The sequence below is a fragment of the Solanum stenotomum genome, chromosome 2 (assembly GCF_019186545.1).
Source record: "Solanum stenotomum isolate F172 chromosome 2, ASM1918654v1, whole genome shotgun sequence".
Lineage (NCBI taxonomy): Eukaryota > Viridiplantae > Streptophyta > Magnoliopsida > Solanales > Solanaceae > Solanum > Solanum stenotomum.
Window position 1 is genome coordinate 350,917 of NC_064283.1, and position 21,012 is coordinate 371,928.

The window sequence follows — 21,012 nt, forward strand, 5'->3', positions numbered from 1 at the left end:
GTACATAAGACTTTTTATTACTCTGAGTCAATTTTAATTATTTTTTAAAGTTAAATTAAAATTAAACTGATTCAATATTTTAAATTAAGATATTTTTAAAAAATATTATAAATTATAAAAAAAAATTATTAATATGGTAAAAAAATACATATTAATTAAAGTCCACATAATTTTACTCTAAATAAATTAATCATACTTAATACTCCCTCCTTTGTGTTTAGTATTTTAAGTTTAAATGTTGGAATTGAAAAAACTCATCAAATATAAAAAGACACTCCTTTCAAATGGACCAAAAAAAGAGAATAAAACACTGGAGTTGTGACGGAAAAAGTACATATGGTCATTTCACTAAAATTATTAAGGCACTAAAATAAATAAATATATATCTTGATTATTTCTAATTAACAGAAATATATATATTAATACACACAATGCGTCTAATGATATAATTGATAAGGGTTTTACCTTGAGCACTTGAAGAACTAGAAATTTGGTAATCTTTGAGCCCAATTACGCTAGAAAAACATAAACTTAACTACTCAATATATATATGAAAAACAGTTGTCTACAGCAGTCATTTGATTGTCAACAAAAGAGATTCGGCAGCTGGACAAAGCCAAATGGCCGCAGCAAGAACCTACAACTACAAAGTTCTCAACATATAGCTGCATCAACTAAAATCTCAAATTGATCCTAATTCTGTTGTTCACCTCACAACAAAAATTTAGCCATTAATGGATCAATGTTGTCTGTCTGCACTGATATTATATCTCATCAATTATTTCCAGAAGATCATCAACTTCCTGTCTCAAGGCTGTAATTCTTTGCTGGATTGGTGCGATACGGTTCTCAATGTCCCGACCACCAGACTTCTTTTCATAACTATCGGTAACTGTGGTGTGTTTCACTATCAGCTTCTCCTGCAGCTCTTTCTCCTTTGCAACAAGATCCTCAACCTTCATAAAACAGCCACATAGCTTTAGCACCAATGGATTAAGGACAATAAAGTTGTCATTCCAAGGCAAATTTGAAGTTTGCAATGACAAGGAGTTCATTAGATAAGATGGGGCCGACCATCTATGGGTAAATTCTATCCGCAAGAACAGAATAGATAGACACAAACCTTCGAATATAATGAAGCAGACAGCAGAGAAGACTGCAAAAATGAGAGTAAAGGCTTTAAATCCTTCGAAAGCTCCTTCAACATATTATCAGCTGATTTACGAGCAGCTTTGCATGCTTGCACATCACCAGTCCTTGACAGCTCTCGTAATGATGCTTCAAGTTTATCGTGAATGCCTAAACAACGGTTCATTATGCTCTGGATCTGCTGAAGAGCAGTCTGCACCTGAAAACACCAAAGGAAAAAATTAAAGTTTATTTTCTGTAATACTGACACAAAATAAGTAGTTATACTACTACTAGCATACCTCATCCCACTGCAGTTTTGCAAGATAAGAAGGAGAAGACTTTGAGATTGTCAAGTCCGCATGCATATATACGATACATGCAACAAATAAGAAGAAAAATCCAGAAATTAACATCATTGGTTCTCTAAGCAGTGACAGATTGCTGAACCTGTAATAGACCTGTCACCAAAGCTTCATCTGTCAGTACCTACGTAAACATAAGCTAAAACAGGGAAAGTAATGTGATCCAGGCCATGCAGAGAAAGTTCTACTCACAAGCTATAGCACATGATCAGATTTTTAAGAATTGTAATTCCCAGATAGAGAGGCCATCATAAGTGAACCAGAAAGTCTTAACATAAAAAGAGAGCCAAAAGTGAGATAGAAAAAGGCGAAGAATTGCTGTAATGTGTGGTATTGCCCATCCAGTGGCCAAAAAGAAAGATAGCAAGGAAAAGATTTTTTTCCCAGATCAGGACAGGAACTTTCTGCATGGCAATTGAACTCTAAATCTATATAATGGATGTCAATGAAACCTCAGAATGGTGAGACAAGCATTAATTATTCCCAATCCTTAAGAAAACCACAAAAAGGAAAGGAAATGAAAGAAGCATGGAGACCCTGACAAGATCCCAAACACATTCATGATTCAACAAGCCTTATCCCCTTAATAGGAGACAATCTTGTTCTTATTTGATTTCTGAAGACTTCTTTCAGGCATTAAACCCCCCAAGCAGACACCTGAACTTTCCGTCATAAAGATAGAATAACAAACAAGAGATCTTGAAGTCATGAGTTGGCTCAGCTAAGCCGTACTGGGCTTTCTTATTGACCAAAATAGAAAGAGTAAGGAATCTTAATCAACACAATTGTGCTTCTAATAACCCATTAGCCCAAACTTAAATCAGAGTGAACGATGTAAGGCTTAATTAATTAACTTTAACTTATATTGATACTCTCCAACATGTTACATCATTGTCAGTATATGCCTATCAAATTGATAGGTTACATATCACAGTCGATATTAGGGATATGATGCAATGGGATCTTGTCTTATGCTTTGAGTTCAACGAGATAAGTTGCAATACAAGTATTACAATTTCGCTTGGTCACAAAAGCACAGCTACAAGTGGTTCTTATTTAAAAATTCCATCATTCTTTCTTCTGGAGGATGATAATATTTGTCCTAAATAACTTGATCCAGTACAAATATGCACAGGGTAGCATGTGAATAAGCCAGATGCAAGCAAACATATGCTGAAATGCTTGTTTTGACTGGATATGATATGACACACCATTTAAAGCCTACAGTCTGATATGTAAAATCTCCATTTCATAAAGGATATTCCACCCATGTCTGTACCCCATTGTAATTAGTTTGTTCTTGTATAATAGACCAACAGCCAAGATTTCACCCGGAGATCTTACCGTCAGTAAGATCACTACTGTAATTTTCTTTCTAGTCTCTCTTCCTCCCTTTTCTCCCCCAGTTTTTTTTTTTTTCGGGGGGTGGGGGGAGGGGTTGTCATCCTCCTTTAGTACTGAACTCTTTGCTCTCTCGCTCAACTAAAAAGTTGAATCTTAGATCCAAAAGGTTTCTCTGGATGATCTAAGCTCAGGTTCGGCTCAAATTCTACTATTCAACCTTTCAGATTGAACCAAGTCTAATCCTTCTATTTGAGGCTCTGTCAAAACTGAACTATTCTACCTACGCCCAGTTAACTCATCCCCAAAATGGACTTGGCTTCGCTAGGATCGTATGCAATGCTTCTCACATACAGTTCTTTCAACAGCATTGCAGATGAACTTATATACCTGGAAATATTGGTTATGCTCATGCACAGCATTGGCCTTTTCAAGAACAACCACTGGTCTACCAATCATATCCAAATGGGAAAATTTTGTCTGCAAATAAAACATAAGAAGTAATAGAAAGTTAGAGGAATAAAGGTTATCATACAAGAGGAACTTCAGAGGAGACAAACCAAGATTTACCCATACCTCTCTTGACTCTTTGACAGGAAAAGGGACCGAGACAGAAATATCCTTTGAACCTTCTGGCAGAACAACCTGTTCTCCACAAAACAATTCCATCGTTATCTTGAAGAATTTTTCAAGAAAATAAAATTAAAGGCCCATACAATCACACTATACCATAAGCCCTCTTTTGCACAAAATACATCATAATCTTCGAAAGAAATCATATTTTAGATTCTTGTGATACTAAATTACATTATTTAAGCTATGGAATTAAAGCCTATTTAGTTCTTATAGAAGTATTACCTTCACAACAAGGTTTTCAACTACCACCTCCTCAATTGGGCAACCAAAAGATATATTTAAGAAACGTTTCCCCTCTGCACGGAACAAATAGTCCTTAAGGGGCAGCCCATAGCCGATGGTAAAAGAAGTTTTCCAGCCACCAAACATTGGATACCTAGGTTCAATTTGTAGCAATGTCTGCGAACAGAGAGCATAGTGTTAAGCTAGACACAAGTCACATGAAAGCTTCAGAAATTATGTCTTCTAACCTTTGATGAGTCACCCCATAAATTGGATGTTGATATATTGCCAATTTCATCTCTGTAATAAATGGAATGGGCTCTTGGAGGCAATTTGGCAACAAGATGTCCGAATGATGATGCACCTCTGAGATGTGGTCGGGCCTGGTACTCTAGCCTGTGATGTTAAAAGTGGGAGACTTCCTAGTCAAATATAACCAGCTTAATAATTCTTGAACTTAATCAGAAAATATTATAGTACCTTGAAAACTCCCCACTGCTTCTTGCACCAGCATTGACAAGGTTGTAATGCTCTGTGATCTGAACATTTCCCCAATGAGAGACTTCAATCTCTCGCACTAACTCCTGGGCAACTGCGAATGGCTTATTGCTCACGAAGTGAACTGCTATATGCGAGAATGAGAAAGGAGGAAGATTCTCATAAGGTCCATATTTAATTTCTGAACCAGAAAATTTGGTGTTCTCTAACTTAGTGTATGATTCGACTTTTGGTTCGGGTAATTTGACACTGAGAGATTGGACATTAACTGCATAAGGAGAAATATAGTAGGCACTCTCCTGGAACACAAGAAGCTGGATATCAGCTTGAGTAATTTTCTCAGGAAATGGCTGTAGTGCATGCGTAAATGCAGTCCTGACTTCCAAATTCAGGCTCTGCCCCTTTGCCAGCTCCTTCGGTAGGGAGACAGAGTACCAAGTCAATGATGGTGGCATGCCTTCAGGGTTAACAACTTTGATAGGTAGGCTACTGGTAGAAGTTTTAGTTTTCCCTCTCCCTTCACTGGTTGTTGCCACTAAAAATGCTAAATCTTTTGCCTGGTGATCTCCAAATGGTAACAAAACCTCTGAAATTGGATCATTACCAGTATTTTCTATCTGACCAAACAAATAAGAAATAATATTGCATCACTAGTTAGATAGTAGCACTAAGTCATTAAATTTTGCAAATTCTCAAATACATTAACTGCTTCTCGATTAAAGTAAATAGACTATTAAATCCGTTATCTGTAGTTCGGAATATTCAACAAACTTGCCCAGAATCTCAAAAAACGCAAGCAATTACCACTAACCTTCAAATTTGCAGTCACACGCACTACTTGGGAGGTTAGGTCAATCTGCAATACAAGATACATGACAGCCAGAAGTAAGCATGAATGAATGAATAATTGCAATTTAGAACCAATAGTCTAATTAACAGCTCAATTTTTCTTTTTCAAACGACACGAAGATGTGAAATGACTGCTAATCCAAGTGGCAACCATGACAATCAAAAATATTATCAAACTGTGCTCCTGCGTCATTAAAATAATTACACAACTAAAGGGTGAAGATTATCATTACTCTACTATGACCTCAGATTCTATGTCTCATTCAACTTGCTCTGAGCTTGAGAACAAACACAAAGAAAAGAAAATGTAAAAGGGGATCCGCATCAAATTACACACTGTTAGAGCACTATAAGTTATAATAGTATGCAAAACAATTAAACACTTATGTTTGCCAATCCCAAAAAAGCTCATTTTTTTGAAGAAAACTGCCAGCTCCCTTTGTTGCCAATGCAAGGGAAAGCAAAAAATAACACTTCTGTTGAGATTAATTAACTATATAATTCCTCTTACAACATTTGCCAGTTTTATTTACCTGAACTAATTCCACGGATACCTGCCACCTTCCACCAGCAGCAGGTATCAACAAAGGTTTGCAAACCAAAATATTTAGCAAATTCTCCCAAAATGTTACACTACCAACGACTAGATCTTATCATATAATCCAATTAGCCTTAATATCATAGGGAAAAGAGTAGCACATTTATACATTAACGAAGCAAAACCAAATTGAACACCAATCAGAGACGTACGTACCTTCCGATCAAGTTTGGAGATGACTAGATCGGAAAGTGCAGGCGACCATTGAGCAAGTAAAACGAAAAACGAAAACAACAAATAGAGACGAATCGTCATTTTCCGATTCTTCCTTTTAGCTTTATGCGTTATACTACTCCGGCTATCAGATCGGGGAAATATCAAATGGAGAAGGAGACCATCGTCGGAGTTGAACGCTACTGTCTACTGAGAAAGAAGTAGACCGATCTGCCTAAAATATAAAGCCCTCCTACTAATACTTAGCATTTCATTTTTACCCTATACTTCCATTTCCTTACTTTTCATCCATTTAACTTTTTTTATTTTTAAGAAAAACGTTCTACATATTACGTATTGAAAATAATTATTTTTATCTTTAAGTTAAGAGTAAGATTTATGTATATTTTTTTTTAAATCAATAAAATAAGAATAAGCACAACAAGTAATACTAATTGATTTAAATTAGGATAAATGTGTGAGCATATTTTACGCAAATAGTTTATAAATTGATTTTAATTAATTTGATATTGAGACGAGATAAATGTATATTAACTCTATCAAAATGAGAAAAGGGAAGTAATATAACTACCTGAAAAATTCTTCTTAATAGGCTAACTTTTAAAAATTCATTTATGAGTAAAACTTGTGATCAAAGTTAGAGAGAATAAGCATTTGTATTGTTCATGAAGTTGCTTGGTATAAAATGATATATGAGACAACAAAAACGTAAATTATAGTTTCGTCACTTAAGCTCATATCATCATAATAAATAAAAGGGAAAAGGGTCTGATATACCCCTCAACTTTGTCATTTGAAGCTGATATGCCCCTCGTTATGAAAGTGGCTTATATATACCCTTACCGTTATACAAACGGCTCACATATACCCCTACAGTTACAAAATGAGCTCACATATACCCTTTATTTAACGGAAGTGAAAAAGTTAGTTTTAAATTTATATTTTTGACTTTTAATTTTCTTAAAAATTATTTAGGGGTATATATGATTCTTCTAGCAAAGTTCAAGGTATATTTTAATCTTTTTTATTCATAAATTATTTTTTGACTTCTTTTATTATAATTATTTGAGTTTCTTATTCTTATTTTATTTTTTTCTTTCATTCCTTAGTGTAAAGAAAAAAATTTAAAACTATTTTTTTGTGGCCATATTATAATTTAAAATTTTATTTTTTTGGTCTATATTGTAATTTAATTTTTGTATTTGAAGAAAACAATTTGGTCATCTATAATAAGTTTTATAAGAATATTAGTGAAACATAAATAAATTTGACCATCAAAATAATAAATCTAAATTAGTCATTGAAACCAAAAAAAAAAGTTAAAAAAATATATATGTTTGAGGAGGATTAAATATACTCATATGGGATTATATTTTGTTTTAAAATAATAAAAAATTAACCTGAAATTAATTTTTTTCATTTCCGTTAGAGGAAAAGGGTATATGTGAGCCATTTGTATATAAGTAGGGGTATATATGAGCCACTTTCATAACGAGGGCTATATCAGCTCTAAATGACAAAGTTGAGGGGTATATCAGACCCTTTTCCCTAAATAAAATAACATATGAAAAAAAATTATTATTTCAGTTCTTCATCCGACACAACATGGTTTGAGATAGTGTGATGTCTATCTAAAATGTAGTAACAAGTAACATGGGAAGTTATAGAAGTAAAAATTTACATACAAATGAAGAAGCATGAAAAAAGGGGAAGTCATCTACATAACAAAGATTGAACTGTTAACATGAAGGGGAAGCAAAACATCATGAGATATGTTCATGAGAGGAGCTGGCACTGTTGGTGAGGCACCGTCTCTTTTAACCAATGAGTCGTGGTTCAAATCACGCGAAGGTTAAGTGGGAACTGCTATTGATTCCATAACAGTTGGCGTTTATGAGAGAACACAAAACTTTTACAACAATGAAGAAGAGGGGGGACAAAACATATGGTACAGTCCAGGCGCCTATTGCTTCCGTTCTGGTGACTTTACTTCCAATAGTTCAATATTCAGGTTGAATGTAGCCCCTGGCTGCACCATGTAAGTTGAATATTCGTTAAATCTCGAAACCAAAAAGAGTTAAAGATAATAGAAGCACACCAATAAAATCGAATAAGATATCTGTGCATCTTCACCCAAGAACTCCTAGTATAAGGGCTGTTTAATCTGCAGATAGCTTTGTTTTTCACAGTTTGGTGAGTGGAGCAGAAAACAACCACTCACACGTAATATGCATCGATAAGTTTTCTCTAACGGCTATATATTATAATTGGTCATTTCAAGAACCTTGCATAACTAACTACTAAGCAACAATGTTGTTAGGCCTTGGAATAGATACCAGGATTGCGAAGTCGTTTGAGCATAAGCTACTCTCAAGAGAAACTCACTTCTAACCAAATGTAATTTAACAGATACAGTGAATTCATCGACCTTGGTTGATTGACATTTCTTTGAAAAGAAGCAAACCACAATAATAACTTCGTCAACTAAGATGACAAAGAATGAAACAAAGTGAGGTTCATACCGGAATCTCATTCATTCCCCTTGAACCATATCCAGCTTCTGGAGGAACGATCACAGTCCTCTGAGCAAAAGATACCATAAGACAAGCAGCAAGTAATGAGGTAGCTGTCAGTTATGTTACACTTTGCTTAACTTTTCAGAGATCAGAGTTTGCACAAAGAAACTATTAGCAAAGAAAAAGACGTTTTAGGCACAAATGAAATGTCATCACACCTTTCCTCCAACTTTCATCCCTTCAGTTATTGTATACATTGCTTTTGGAGGTTTTGGTGCTGCTTGAGCAGAAAATAAACCATTTGGATTGTCCACAAAATCACGTTTCCGCTCTTTCCCTGGAGAAGCTCCAACCTGGAACTCGTAAGGCTACTTAAGAGTAGAAAGACATTTGTATCAGTAATAAATGTAATCCAAGGGAAGCAATACATGTCTATTAGTAAGATGTCAATTTAATTATAGCATACTCATTTCTAATCAGAAGTCATCACAACAGACCTGTGAAATGATACGATTTCCAGCCAACAGTTTAGATTCTCGACTTGAAACTGCAGTAATATTACGATATACACAGTCAAAATGTACCTACAGGAGTCAGGAGAGAAGCCAGAAATAGGTCAGTCTGAACTGGAAATTGACGTGTATGCAAATTTTAAGGAGGACAACTAAACCTGTACAGTGGAGCCCTTCTCAGCTACAGGACCTTTTCCTTCAAGAATATCATAGTATTTCAATCCATCAGCTGCTTTAAAAGCAATCATTAATAAAGATAATAATCATGGACTCATATCCATGATATCGTCAGGCTCTTTCAATTGACAATCGAGTTATTACATATATCAACTACAACAGTAATTCGATTTAATTTGATTATATTTCCAGTCCTTAAAGATTGTCAACAAATCTTTGGATGAGATATAAGAATTATGTTGATGCTAAATGGATCTTGGACCCACAATTCCAAAAGCTTGCCATGAGGTGAGGATTGATCAAAGATCATATAAGGAGACCATAGTTCCACATCCCACCCGATGTGGGAACTCAACACCCCTCACATGCCCAATACTGGCATCTAGAGCGTGGACATATAAAATGAAAGCCCAACTTCAGATAAACCATGAGCATTGGTGATAACATGATAAGAAATGGATCTTGGACCTAACTCAATCCCAAAAATCAGCTCACGAGTAAGGATTTTCCAACCTATACAAGGCGAGCAAAGCTCCGCATGTCACCCAATGTGGGAACTCAACAACATCAAACTCAAACTGTTGACAATTAATCTTAAGTACTTGCTGTTAAGTAAACAAATTATTTTTTCCAGCACTACTTAGAAGCTAATCGTACAAGCATAAGTTAGCACCAGTGACCATATTTTGTACTCCTTTGTTTTGACTTGGCACGGAGTAAGAAACTAAATAAGACTTTTTAATCTTATAGTCTTAAACTAAAGATATCAAGAATGTACCAAAATATACTTTAATCTTACCGTCTTAAACATGTCACGTGAAAAGTTGAACCGTGAAAGTACACAAAAAAGTAATTAAAGATGCATTCTTTTTGAAAAGAAAGACAAACAAATTGAAACATAGGAGGGAGCATGACTAATGGTAAAAGTTGTAAGTAACTTTTTAAGACTATCGATAGCAGAACTTGGAAATTGCACCCAATGTGAAGGTATTTCTAAGATTTTGGAATCAAAAAAGCTAAAAGTAATAAAGAATTGGGAAAGAGGTACTAACAAGTAGTTTGATAGTCTTCAAGAGGGATGTTCTTCTTATTGCGCCTCTCTCTAGCCATGGATGGTTGAGGAACCAAATTGAGGCTCAGGGGCAACACAGAGATGAGAATAACAGATCTTCTTGAAATGGGTATCTGTAAAAAGACCTTCTTTACCTGCTGCTCAGTCTGGGCATTGGAGGAATTTCTGATGATGCGTGATCCTTGAATGCTCAGTGTAGCTGCCATGTCTTGAAGGATTTTCAACAAGTTTAGTAGTATACTATTCTGTCATTCTTGATTGGCTCTGTATCCAAACCGAGGCCGTTGAAGGAGTTAAGGGGCCACACAGTCATTTTCTTTACAACAATATCCTCTTTCATTTTCTCTTTAGTTTGATAAAAGAATTAAACAAGGTAATTTTAGTTACTCTGATTTGATTTAACCACGTTTTGAATATAAAAAGGAAAGTAAGACAAATAACGGAATAGTAGTTTTAATTAGGATGAGTAATACTTTATATAAATTTGAGCTAAAATGCTAATTAAAAAAAATTCTTAGAAGAAAAAAAAAAACAGTCCACAAAAACAATTTTGAGCCACTATGGTAACGTCGTGGATAAATATGGCACCATAAAGTCCAAATAGGTTAATGATCATTCACATATATATTATATCTATCTATCATGCTATGTGGTTCAATTGGAGCTGTTACTCATACTCTCCATCTACCACTGATCATACACATTTCTCTTCTTGCAATTTCATCTTATTGCTAATAAGCCTATTGACTAGCACAGTCGTGAAAGAAAGATTAAATCTGTGAGCCGAGGATTTATAGTAAATAGCCTCTCCAACTCTGAAGTAGGGGTAAGGTCTGCAATGCCACACTCGCCATAAAAAGAAAGATATCTTGATTGGCAATCATAACACTTGCACGTTGTTGTGGTGCTTTGAAACACTGTACATTCTATATGCTCCAGACCACTCTTTTTGAGATTATACAGGTATGTTGTTGTGAAAGAAAGATGGAGAATGTACTCAGTTAAGAAAGTAAAAGCAAAAACTTGAGAAGACGAAAATGTACAACGAACTGTATATCTCAAGATAAAACAAGTGGAGCAAATACAATACTATCGTGAAGAAAATTGATTTTGCTGGGAATCACTAGGAACAAATACAGGGAGCTGACCACCCCTTTGTGTTCTACCCTGATAGTAACTCCGCTGTGGACCACCAGCAAACGGTGTACCGCTACTTCTTGCCCCTCTGTTCATGTTCTCGTTCAGTAAAGGCCCTCCGAAAAATATAGATTGACCTGTGTATGTAAGCTCTGTTCCAGAAACTTGTGAAGTAGAACCAGCACCCCTGTTAGTATTAGCAGTAACAAATCGCCCGGCTTCTTGATCCCAGAAAACTGATGACCTTGTACTCTCTGGAATGCCCATATTGCTCTTCTTAGTGGATGCCTCTGAGAGATTATCAGGAGGCGGAGATTCGTTCTCATGGCATGCTTTTGCTGACCACGGAGATTGATTTGCAGATGACTGATATATTGGGTTAAAGTGGTCTCTATTTGAAGGGTGATGATGCTGCAGTGCTAATGGAGATGGAGTTCGGTTAGGGGCAAGAGGACTGCTTAAGTTACTCATGCTGTGGCCACATGTTTCAATGTCTTCTCTGCTGGCACGACTGGGCGGATATGAGCTCTTGCAAGGAGACAACCTTGATGTCCCAGCTCTAGCATTACTGTCATAAAATCCTTGATTAGTACTTGCCGGACTGCTTATACCACTCATGCCACTGGACAAATGATCAGCGTCGTACGGATTGTGCTTGGCACCAACTGGGCGTAGCACAGATGATGAAGCTCTAGCCTTGGCACCAGCTTTGATTGCTTCACTAGAATCTAGTTTCGCAAGCTTCCATGCACTAATTCGGACTGGACGGTGGGATGCCTTTTTGTCCTTGTCTAGTGCATCAGGATCAACAGTAGATGGCAGTCGCCCAGGCTGAAGATGAGGAATAATTTCGTCCTGCACAAGGTGGTTAGAGGAATGAAATTAGCAATACGCGGTTCTATAATTTGACAGTTTTTCTCGAGGACAAGGGATGAGCTTAGTTGCTCAAGTCAAAACTCATCCAGAACTCATTCTCCTCCCATTCCTATATCCTCCACCCACAGAAAAAGAGGGAGAACTTTCTTCATCAACTTCACAAAACTAGAAGCACGAAAGAAGTGTCACCTGATGATCCATGAAGATTCTTGGAGGAGTACACCAAGCACCTTTATGTTGCAAGCTCATCCCAACAGAACTTCTTCCACTGATGGCAGTCACTGCAGAGCTGGTCGGTGATGATGGCAAACTCTGCTGATCACCTCCATCTACAGAGGGTCCAGGAGGCTCACTTTGAGATCTCATTGCAACAACATACTCATATGTTGTAATACCCTGTAATACAGCATTACAGCAGAACCAGAATACCTTTTATATATAAGCACGCACATACACAAATTTAAAACCGAGAAGGAATGAGGATATGAACGAACATACCTTACGAATGAGAATAATGTGGAAGAAGAACAATTCACCTAAAGGCACAGTTGCAAGGAGTGAAACAGCAGTACATAAGGCCTGAAACAGAGAAGAAAACAAAAGATTAAACCCAAAGAGAACAAGAAAAGGCACCTAAGAATGAAAGAGAACAAGGAAAAAAGGGCATTTCATTTAGTGAAGTGGTGGTCCACAACAACAAACAAAAAGGAAAGCTTTTAGGCATCAGAAATTTGACACATCATAACAACAGCTTGATGATGAAACGGCTCTGGAAATCCATTTCAGAAGAACAACCTTTACGGAAAGATGTGATTTGTGAAAAGTATGGAAGCAAAGGATCATATTACTAAAAAAGTTACCATTTCCTAAGGGGTTAACTTATGAAGAACATAAGGAACCTGAGGCTGCAATTTGTGTGCAATATTGGGTTTTAAATTGGTGATGGTAGAAAAGTTTCCTTCTGGATTGGCCATGTTCCTCTCAAAGAACAGCTCCCAGATCTCTACATGCCTTAATGCAAGAAGCAAGTTTAGATTTCAATTAGGAGGAATCTGAATGATTGGAAATTGGGCATATTTGCTGATTTTTTTACTGATTAAGGACTATGATTTTCACTGTAAAATCATGATGTGATAATATGAACTCTAGGGTCATACAAAATGCTTTCTGGACTTGGAGACAGAGTTGGAAGACAAATGTTCCTTATAAGGTGATGTGTTTTCATGGTTGGTGGCTCAAAATACTTGCTTAACACATCAGAACGTACAAAGAAGAGGATTCTATTTATGTTCTGGATGTTTTCTGTGAGAAATATGCCAGAAAGAGTGAATCATTTGCCTCTGCATTGGTCCGTCACTGATCAATTATGGCAATTGTTTTTTAACATGGTGGACTAAAATGGTGCATCCTAGAGATATTGGAGAGCTGCTAAACAGCTGGTATATTAGGGGAGTTGCAAGAAACAGACGAAATTGTGGTGCACAATCCCTGTGTGCATTTGGTGGACTGTTTAGAGGAAAGGTACGAGAGGTGCTTTGAAGATAAAGGAAACTCTATCTTAATGATCAAGATGAACTGTTTTATTTAGTTGATAGAATCCCTTTTAAGAATAGAAGGGACATAATTCTGTTACCTTTGTCAAAAAAAAAAAAGAATAGAAGGGACATAATTCTGCTTTTGACTGTAAATACTTTTACAGAATCTCTTTGCAATGCTTATAATACACTTACCATTTCACAGAAAAAGCAGAAAAAAAATGTTACAAGACTGCAACAATGGAAACAAGTTCCAAGCAGCACTAAATGTCATATATATGGTGATTCTGGCACTATGATTTTGCACACCTTCAAATTTACGGGCTGTGTCAAGGCTTTGATACATAAAAGTTATTATATCTTTCCTTCAGAAAAATTCTTCAACCAGCCTAAGACTTGTGAATTTACCATAGTGGATTACGCATCTAAAGATTCTAATAACTAGATCAGTATAAGATACAACTCCCACAATAAATCAAGGTCTAACAAAGACAGATTAGAAAATGCAGTAAATCCATATACTACACAAACAATCAGAATAGTTCTGCAAGCAACAAGCTAGCTTACATACCACTACAATAGCAAATGGAGGTCTAGAGAATCCTTCTCCGAGCCTCTCTGTTATCTGATTTTCAGTAGCTTTCTTATCGACAAAGCATCTAACTAGGACTGCAATGCCCACTCCGCATTCAAAGACAAGCTGACATGAAAGGAGCATTTTATATTAAAAAGGTGAAGAAATGATTATGCCTTGTCAAACATTAAAGAAGAGATGAAATGAAAGAATCTTAGTGTGACTTACCCAGACAAAGCTGAAAGCCATCAGGCACACAAATGTGATATAGTTTTTCCTTCCCACGCAATTATTCAACCACTGTAAAAAGTACACATCCAAAATGACATAAATTCACAATACTGCAAGAGGAGGATATGAACTGGTGTACAATATTAACAGCATGGAATATAATATATATTATCCGAATATACCCTTATTTTGAATTCCTCAAATGAGTTATCAGATTCAGCTCATTCCTCCAATTAAAATAATTATGTCATATCAAAGTAAAACACAATGTATTTTGAGCAACAGAAAACTAAACAAGAAGAAAACACATATTTGAACTCACACGGCAGTGATGATCAAATCCATCAACACATTTGTCACAACTTCTACAGTGTTTGCTGAACTTTCGAACCTGCATAAGGGAAAAATACCTTATTCATGCTCTCCACTATACCCAATGAAAGTCTGAACATTTGGATGTAGTTGTAGGAGAAAGATATACTGTAGATGCAGGGTAAACTAGAGAGAGAAGCAGATGAGAAGTGGTATACCTCAGCATTACACAATGTGCAGAACAAAACTTCTTCATCACCACTCTGCTCCAGCGACTGATCATCCTTCCGACAGTCTTCAATGACAAAACAACAACAGAGGATCCCTCCAAGTCTTCCACAGCAACCTGAAGCATCACTTGTAGTTGTTCCTCCATCTCGGAACCCTTCCTTGCTGGGACCCCCTGCAGCAGATATATCACCTATCACAAGCAGTTCAAGATGTCAACAGAAGATGAATCATGGTCAAATTACCAAATGGATACCAATGTTCCATCTTCCATCCACTCCCTCCCCAACAAGCTACTGCGACAAAGTCTTATAACTAACACTTGATAGTCCTTTTCCCTTTTTTCATCTATTGTAAAACTTGAGTCTTTTTCAGTTCATGAGTACTAGTAAAACTTGATATTTCTCATAATTTTGCTCTGTTATATTTTCAAAAGTCTAGATGGTCAAAGGGTTTACTAGTATCTTCAACTTATCTAATAGACACAATACTTGGTCTGTAATTACCAACCAAAAAATAATAGATATATCTTCAGGTTGTTCTGATCCCGTTGCAGATTTACCTTTATCAAAGGAAGAAGAATAAGAAAATCATATTGCATCCAAAAACTAACCAGGCAACTCTATTTCATTGTGTGATTGATAGGCCGTTGACTTGTCAGCTTCAATGAGAATCCCAGGGTCAGCAGGATCAATTGCTGTGCATCTAACATATAGTGTGAACACACATAGAGCCTGAAAGCAAGAGTCAAAAGATGACAAGAAGTAACAAGAAAGTGAAACATGAATAGAGTGTTTGCAAGAAAAATAGCAAGCAACTTCATCCCTAATGCACTCACCAAGAAGGAATAAACACCAATTGCTATGTACTCAAAGATGTCTTTTCCTAGAAATGGAGCAAAAAATGCATAGAAGGCAACAGATAGCAGGCAGAAAACTGTTATAGCCACAACCTGCACAGCAACATGGAATAATGAGTACACGAGATTCAAGTTGCACAACAACAATAGATAATATTAGTTAATCATAAAGGCCGATACAATATGATGTCACTAATCAATGATAATAAGTAAGGCCTGGGCCTTCCAGAAGAACTTTAGGTGAAACTTATCATTCCGAGACTTGAGAAATGGAAAAATGAGTACAGAAGTAAGCAACATGCGTAAACAACTCTGCATAGAAGATGTAGATCAAATTATAGAATTAATAGGGAGCTTGTAATTTCGCTTAGGGCTGTAAATTTTGAAGGTGGCCAGCATGTCCTTAATGCTGAAGAACACAACTTTACCAATGTTCAAAAAAAAAAAGTAAGCAACATGCTGATCAACACACAAAAATACCAATAAAGTATTTTATTTTATCTGACGGACCGCAAGAAAGAATATCACGGGGACCAAGCTACAAGTACACATAAAGAATAGTTGCATTAGAAAATCCAGTGATTCAGAGCTTAAACCTCTTTAGACTAAGTTGTAAAGTTAGTCCAACAAGGAACTGTATGAAGCAGATATACATTATTGAATTAAGAGAGATGGAAAGCTTGATCTCAGTCACAGTTGCAGAAAATTTAATCTTGTTACAATGAAGGGTAATCACCATACAAAGAGCAGAAGGTGCACTAAGCATCCTGCATTCATGCAGGGTGCGAGGAAGGGCAGAGGGGTGTGATGTAGGCATCCTACAGTGATGCAAGCATCAGTTAAGATCACCCGTGAACTATAGGTCATCCGGAGACTACTTTACCATTGCTCCAAGGCTCCCCCTCAATGCAGGGTAATCACCATAAACTTAGAAACTTATCAGAGCAAAAAATAATACTAAGGAAACCCATCAAATAAATTTTCTACCACAAACTGAAACTTGACCTCCTTTTCTCCAAATTCATCACAGACCCAAAACCAACTTTAAAAAATCCAAATAAAGCAACTGTAACTCAAGTTATTCCTACTCAGAACCTAAAGATCGCATCTTTTCAGAATGTGAAACACTAGAAATTTCAAAGCAAATGTAACTAAAATTTTGAGCAAATCACAAATCCACAAAGCATAACTAACTAAAACATCACTTAAAAAGGAAAAGTAAAAGAGTGTCAAAGTGCAGTTGACTAAAAGAAACAAATCAGCAATGTCACCAAACGAAACCAATAAACCCACTCTAAAGACCCCAAAAGATCCAACAACACCAACATTACAGCTTCACAAGTGATCCAAATACAACAAAGAGCAAAATGAAGAACCTGAAACGAGTGAGCCGGTAGTTGCCACCCATGACGCCGAGCCATATAGAACCGAGTCCGACCCGTTTCAACTCAAACCATATACTAACAAATGCCAACAAACCAACTTCCACCAATGTGAATGAACTACTAGTATTGAAGTAAAAAATATTAAAAATTGCTCCTTTTTCTGCTGCAAATGAACTTATTTGAAGATTCTGATACGCAAAATGAGAATTAAACAACGACCCAGTTATTAAAATCAAGAAACAACACGACCCATTTACTTAAATTTTTCAGTTCTAGGGTTTGGGGAAATTGAAAAGATGGAACTGGGAAGAAGTGGGTGAGCAAAATAAGGAACTGCAAAACATTATGCAGCAAAAGTGTAACTAAAGAAAGACGAAAAGTGTTTTTTTCTGTTATTATGGAAATTAAATTATCTTAAAAAAAGAAAAAAAAATTGACTATGACATACTGCCGGCTCTTTTTTTCTATGGTATCTTTTTTCACCCCTAAAAAAAAAGTTAAAAAATTATCAAGTTTGAATTTTGTAGATTTTAACTATAATATATAATCAAACAATATTTTTAAAAAAATAATTCTCCATATCTAGACGGCTTCAAATTTTTTCCTGTTTTTTCAATTTTTTGGTCCTATTATTTGAAAAGATGTAAACTTTTTTAACTTTTATTTCGTCTTTTTAGGGTGAGTTAGTTCTATAAATATTTGGAATATAATATTATTTTATGTAAGAAATTAAAAATACATCTTAACAAGATGAAAATCAAAATTTATATAAAAGAATTTTTGTTTAGTTTTTTCACTGTATCCACTTTTCAATGTGGTTTTAACAGAATCCTCGAGCTACCAAAAGTTAAAGATTTTTTTCCTTTTTGTTTTTTAAAAATTTACTGCTACCATATTTTTCTTTTTGTACTTTTATTCTCAAGAAGAACAATAACCTTTTACATGAAGGGTCAAGTACTCGAAGGTGATATAGTAGTCATCAATGAGATGCGGCCCAGTAAATTTAACAATAGGTTAGAAGTTAGAAAATATATTTTTAAATCTAAGGATTTTAGATTAAGTAGAACGAAAGTAGAGTATCAAAAGTGTAAGTTCAGTGACATAACGCATAAAACGGATGTAAAGTGAAGATTGATACATATGTCATATTCAAAAGAGCAAGTTTCGAGTATCTTGCATATGTAATACAAGAAAATTGGGAGATTGATGATGATAATGTCACTCATCATATTGGAGCTGGTTGAATAAAATAGCTCCTCGCATTTGAAATGTTATGTATTAAGTACATGTAAAAAGCTTAAAACTCGTTATAAAATTGAAAATGTTAATAAAAGAAGATAATGTAAAAATATAAGAGGAAAACCATCATTAGCATCTTTACTTATTTTACTACTAGAGTTCAACTACTAGTAAACAAAAAGTCTAATTATTTTTGATGATTTCTTAGGAGAGCAAAAAAGACACAAAATTATTAAAGCCAAGAAAATCCTATTATTAGATAAGATAAAGTTAAAAGTAATATACTAGTTAATGATGAGTGAAAAGAATCAATGAAAACTATAATTGAAATGCATGTGGATGTTTAGGTAAGTGTAACAATAATCAAATAATTACTAATATAATAAACAGCTTTGACCTGTAGACATTTGCTTAGAAAATAGTGAACTGTCCATCCAATTAAACTAAAGTTTATTTCTTTGATTTTTTCATCATGGACTTGGATATTTGTCTCAACTATTAAGAACCAAACTGACAAGCTCTTACCTCATCACATCATTTTGTAATAAAATTATAGTAATTATTATTCATTGATATATAGTATTAATAATTTTACACAATCAATTGCTCAATAATCAGTAATTGATAATTTGATATAGCAAAAAAATGAAAAGCACATAATAAAGGAAAAGGAAAAATGAAAAAGGTGGGGTTTTACCTTTTTGTTTATAATTCTAAAAAGAACTAAGAAGTGGAATATCTACTTCGATTAATCTATGGCATATTTTCAAAGTAATCAACTTTGGATATTGATAAATATTGCCTAAAGAATGCTGCCTATTTTCCATACCACTACAAAATAGACAATTAAAATATATTTGATTTTACTTTAAATTTAATATATTTGATGAACACTCTATATCGCGATGAAGTTATCCTCGTTTGATTTATATATCAGATGTTGAATCAGAAATAATCCTTATACTCCACAAAAATAGAGGTAAAATTTGTGTGCGTCTTATTCTCTTCATATATGATATATCACTTACGAAACTACATTATGTTTGATACTATTGTTGTTGTTGTGCGATATATGGAACAATAATTTTAATTATTCCATGCATTCTACTTCATCTCAGTCTATTCAAGACAAATAGTAATGATCAAGAAATAACTATTTATAGAAATGATTCTTCACTAATACTAAGTAAATAACTTGATGTGTGGTATATATGTGAATTAATATCAAACTATGCAACCAACTAACTTGAAGTTTCAATCAAGTTGACAACTAACATATTTCATATTGTAGAAATTTTGTCACCAAACAGCTTGCTAAAGTTTAATTTTTTAAAAAATATTACATTTTTGGCAGCTAACATTTGTATAATTTAAGCAAACTTGTGTTACCGTGAGAGTTTGTCTAATAACTTCTCGTTAGGGACGATTATGTATGTCACGACCCGATTTCTCGAATCATGATGGCACCTACTATACCCTACCAGTAGGTAAGCCAACCCGAAACCCAAAACATCAAGCAATGAGTGTAAGGGTAGAAACTAGCGGAAACAATAAACTAAACAAGGACAACAAGGCGGAAGCAAACCAAAATAAATATATACAGAAATCCCTCCCAGAACCTGGAAGTCACTAGTACAGAGTTATTTAATAAAGAGTACAAGTCCCAAAAGTGGACCATAACAGAGCGTGTCTCAAAAGCAACAAGACTAGCTAAACCAAAAGAAGGAGGCAGAACAAACCCAAAACGCCAAGTGCTCGCTCTCATCTCCGAGTCACAACTGCAAAAGAAGGCTAGAACTACTCACCGCTGATAACTGGTACTGGGACCTGCATCACGAAATAGATGCAAAGCGTAGCATGAGTACCAACACAACAGGTACTCAGTAGGCATCATAGGCCGACTGAGCAAAAAGGGTAAAAACAATATGAAAGGATAGAATCTAGAAACAGAAAGGTCAAAGCGGATACGAAAAGAAAGCACACGAGCATACCAGAAATAAACTAAGTATAACTAAACTAAACCTAATTGGACCCCATAAGCCCAGAAGGTACACTCGTGCGTGAGTTCAAATAAAACCTGAACGGACCCTCATAAGCCCGACAGGTACATAGAAAAGCTAAGTCTACTGAGAAAGAAGAAAACCGGGCTCCCAGCCCAAAGTAACTAAGATAATCCATCAAACTCCACCCAGTCAGCAGTGCACTCCCAGCCCAGCTAGAAAGAGTGACCCTAGGGGGCACCCAACCAAACAGTCCACTCCCAGCCCAGCTAGAAAGAGTAACCCGTGAGTGAGGTAGATATCGCGAGTCGTCTTACCATACAGTCAGCTCCCAACCCAGCTAGAAAAAGTGACCCGGGGACACCCAGCCAGCAGCACACTCCCAGCCCAGCTAGAAAGAAAGGCCCAGGGGTGATCGCCGATATCATCGAGTCTACCCAGCCAGGGATAAGCTCCCAGCCCAGCTAGAAAGAACGACCCCAGGGGTGATGGTATCTCCAATAGGATCCAATCCAACAACAAACATCATGGAACACTGTCTACTTTAA

General features: G+C 35.7%; 3 protein-coding genes across 4 annotated transcripts; all 3 read right to left on the reverse strand.

Annotated features, from left to right (window-relative positions):
- Positions 1–523: 523 nt before the first annotated feature.
- Positions 524–6,027, reverse strand: LOC125854764 (dolichyl-diphosphooligosaccharide--protein glycosyltransferase subunit 1A). The gene is made up of 10 exons (XM_049534337.1): positions 5,794–6,027; positions 5,002–5,046; positions 4,173–4,807; positions 3,941–4,088; positions 3,693–3,869; positions 3,411–3,479; positions 3,225–3,314; positions 1,431–1,589; positions 1,124–1,348; positions 524–956 (listed from the first exon to the last, which is right to left on the reverse strand). The coding sequence occupies exons 1-10, from the start codon at positions 5,890–5,892 to the stop codon at positions 765–767; spliced, it is 1,839 nt and encodes a 612-aa protein (XP_049390294.1). The 5' UTR covers positions 5,893–6,027; the 3' UTR covers positions 524–764.
- Positions 6,028–7,378: 1,351 nt separating this feature from the next.
- LOC125855107 (peptidyl-prolyl cis-trans isomerase FKBP18, chloroplastic) lies at positions 7,379–10,379 on the reverse strand. Its single transcript, XM_049534779.1, has 6 exons — positions 10,069–10,379; positions 8,998–9,068; positions 8,825–8,911; positions 8,546–8,695; positions 8,334–8,393; positions 7,379–7,840 (listed from the first exon to the last, which is right to left on the reverse strand). Exons 1-6 carry the CDS (start codon positions 10,292–10,294, stop codon positions 7,775–7,777), a joined length of 660 nt encoding a protein of 219 aa, XP_049390736.1. The 5' UTR covers positions 10,295–10,379; the 3' UTR covers positions 7,379–7,774.
- Positions 10,380–11,148: 769 nt separating this feature from the next.
- On the reverse strand, positions 11,149–17,600 carry LOC125856331 (protein S-acyltransferase 21). 2 transcript variants are annotated; one of them, XM_049535843.1, is made up of 10 exons: positions 17,217–17,600; positions 15,820–15,933; positions 15,595–15,715; positions 14,972–15,156; positions 14,764–14,832; positions 14,439–14,510; positions 14,208–14,336; positions 12,600–12,680; positions 12,291–12,497; positions 11,149–12,080 (listed from the first exon to the last, which is right to left on the reverse strand). In XM_049535843.1, exons 1-10 carry the CDS (start codon positions 17,259–17,261, stop codon positions 11,178–11,180), a joined length of 1,926 nt encoding a protein of 641 aa, XP_049391800.1. In that variant the 5' UTR covers positions 17,262–17,600; the 3' UTR covers positions 11,149–11,177. The 2 variants fall into 2 exon arrangements, with proteins under 2 accessions (XP_049391800.1, XP_049391799.1); XM_049535842.1 differs by having other exon boundaries at positions 14,972–15,174.
- Between the last annotated feature and the right edge of the window lie 3,412 nt (positions 17,601–21,012).

Excerpts from the sequence above, each read along its gene's own strand:
- LOC125854764 (XM_049534337.1), bottom strand. The coding sequence starts at position 5,892 with ATGACGATTCGTCTCTATTTGTTGTTTTCGTTTTTCGTTTTACTTGCT. Across the intron at positions 3,870-3,940 it reads TATGGGGTGACTCATCAAAG|ACATTGCTACAAATTGAACC; the intron begins GTTAGAAGACAT and ends CTCTGTTCGCAG. Across the intron at positions 3,315-3,410 it reads CTGTCAAAGAGTCAAGAGAG|ACAAAATTTTCCCATTTGGA; the intron begins GTATGGGTAAAT and ends TTTTATTTGCAG.
- LOC125855107 (XM_049534779.1), bottom strand. The coding sequence starts at position 10,294 with ATGGCAGCTACACTGAGCATTCAAGGATCACGCATCATCAGAAATTCC. Across the intron at positions 8,696-8,824 it reads GAAATCGTATCATTTCACAG|CCTTACGAGTTCCAGGTTGG; the intron begins GTCTGTTGTGAT and ends ACTCTTAAGTAG. Across the intron at positions 8,394-8,545 it reads GGATGAAAGTTGGAGGAAAG|AGGACTGTGATCGTTCCTCC; the intron begins GTGTGATGACAT and ends TCTTTTGCTCAG.
- LOC125856331 (XM_049535842.1), bottom strand. The coding sequence starts at position 17,261 with ATGGCTCGGCGTCATGGGTGGCAACTACCGGCTCACTCGTTTCAG. Across the intron at positions 12,681-14,207 it reads CTCCATTTGCTATTGTAGTG|GCCTTATGTACTGCTGTTTC; the intron begins GTATGTAAGCTA and ends TCTCTGTTTCAG. Across the intron at positions 12,498-12,599 it reads ACATTATTCTCATTCGTAAG|GGTATTACAACATATGAGTA; the intron begins GTATGTTCGTTC and ends GCTGTATTACAG.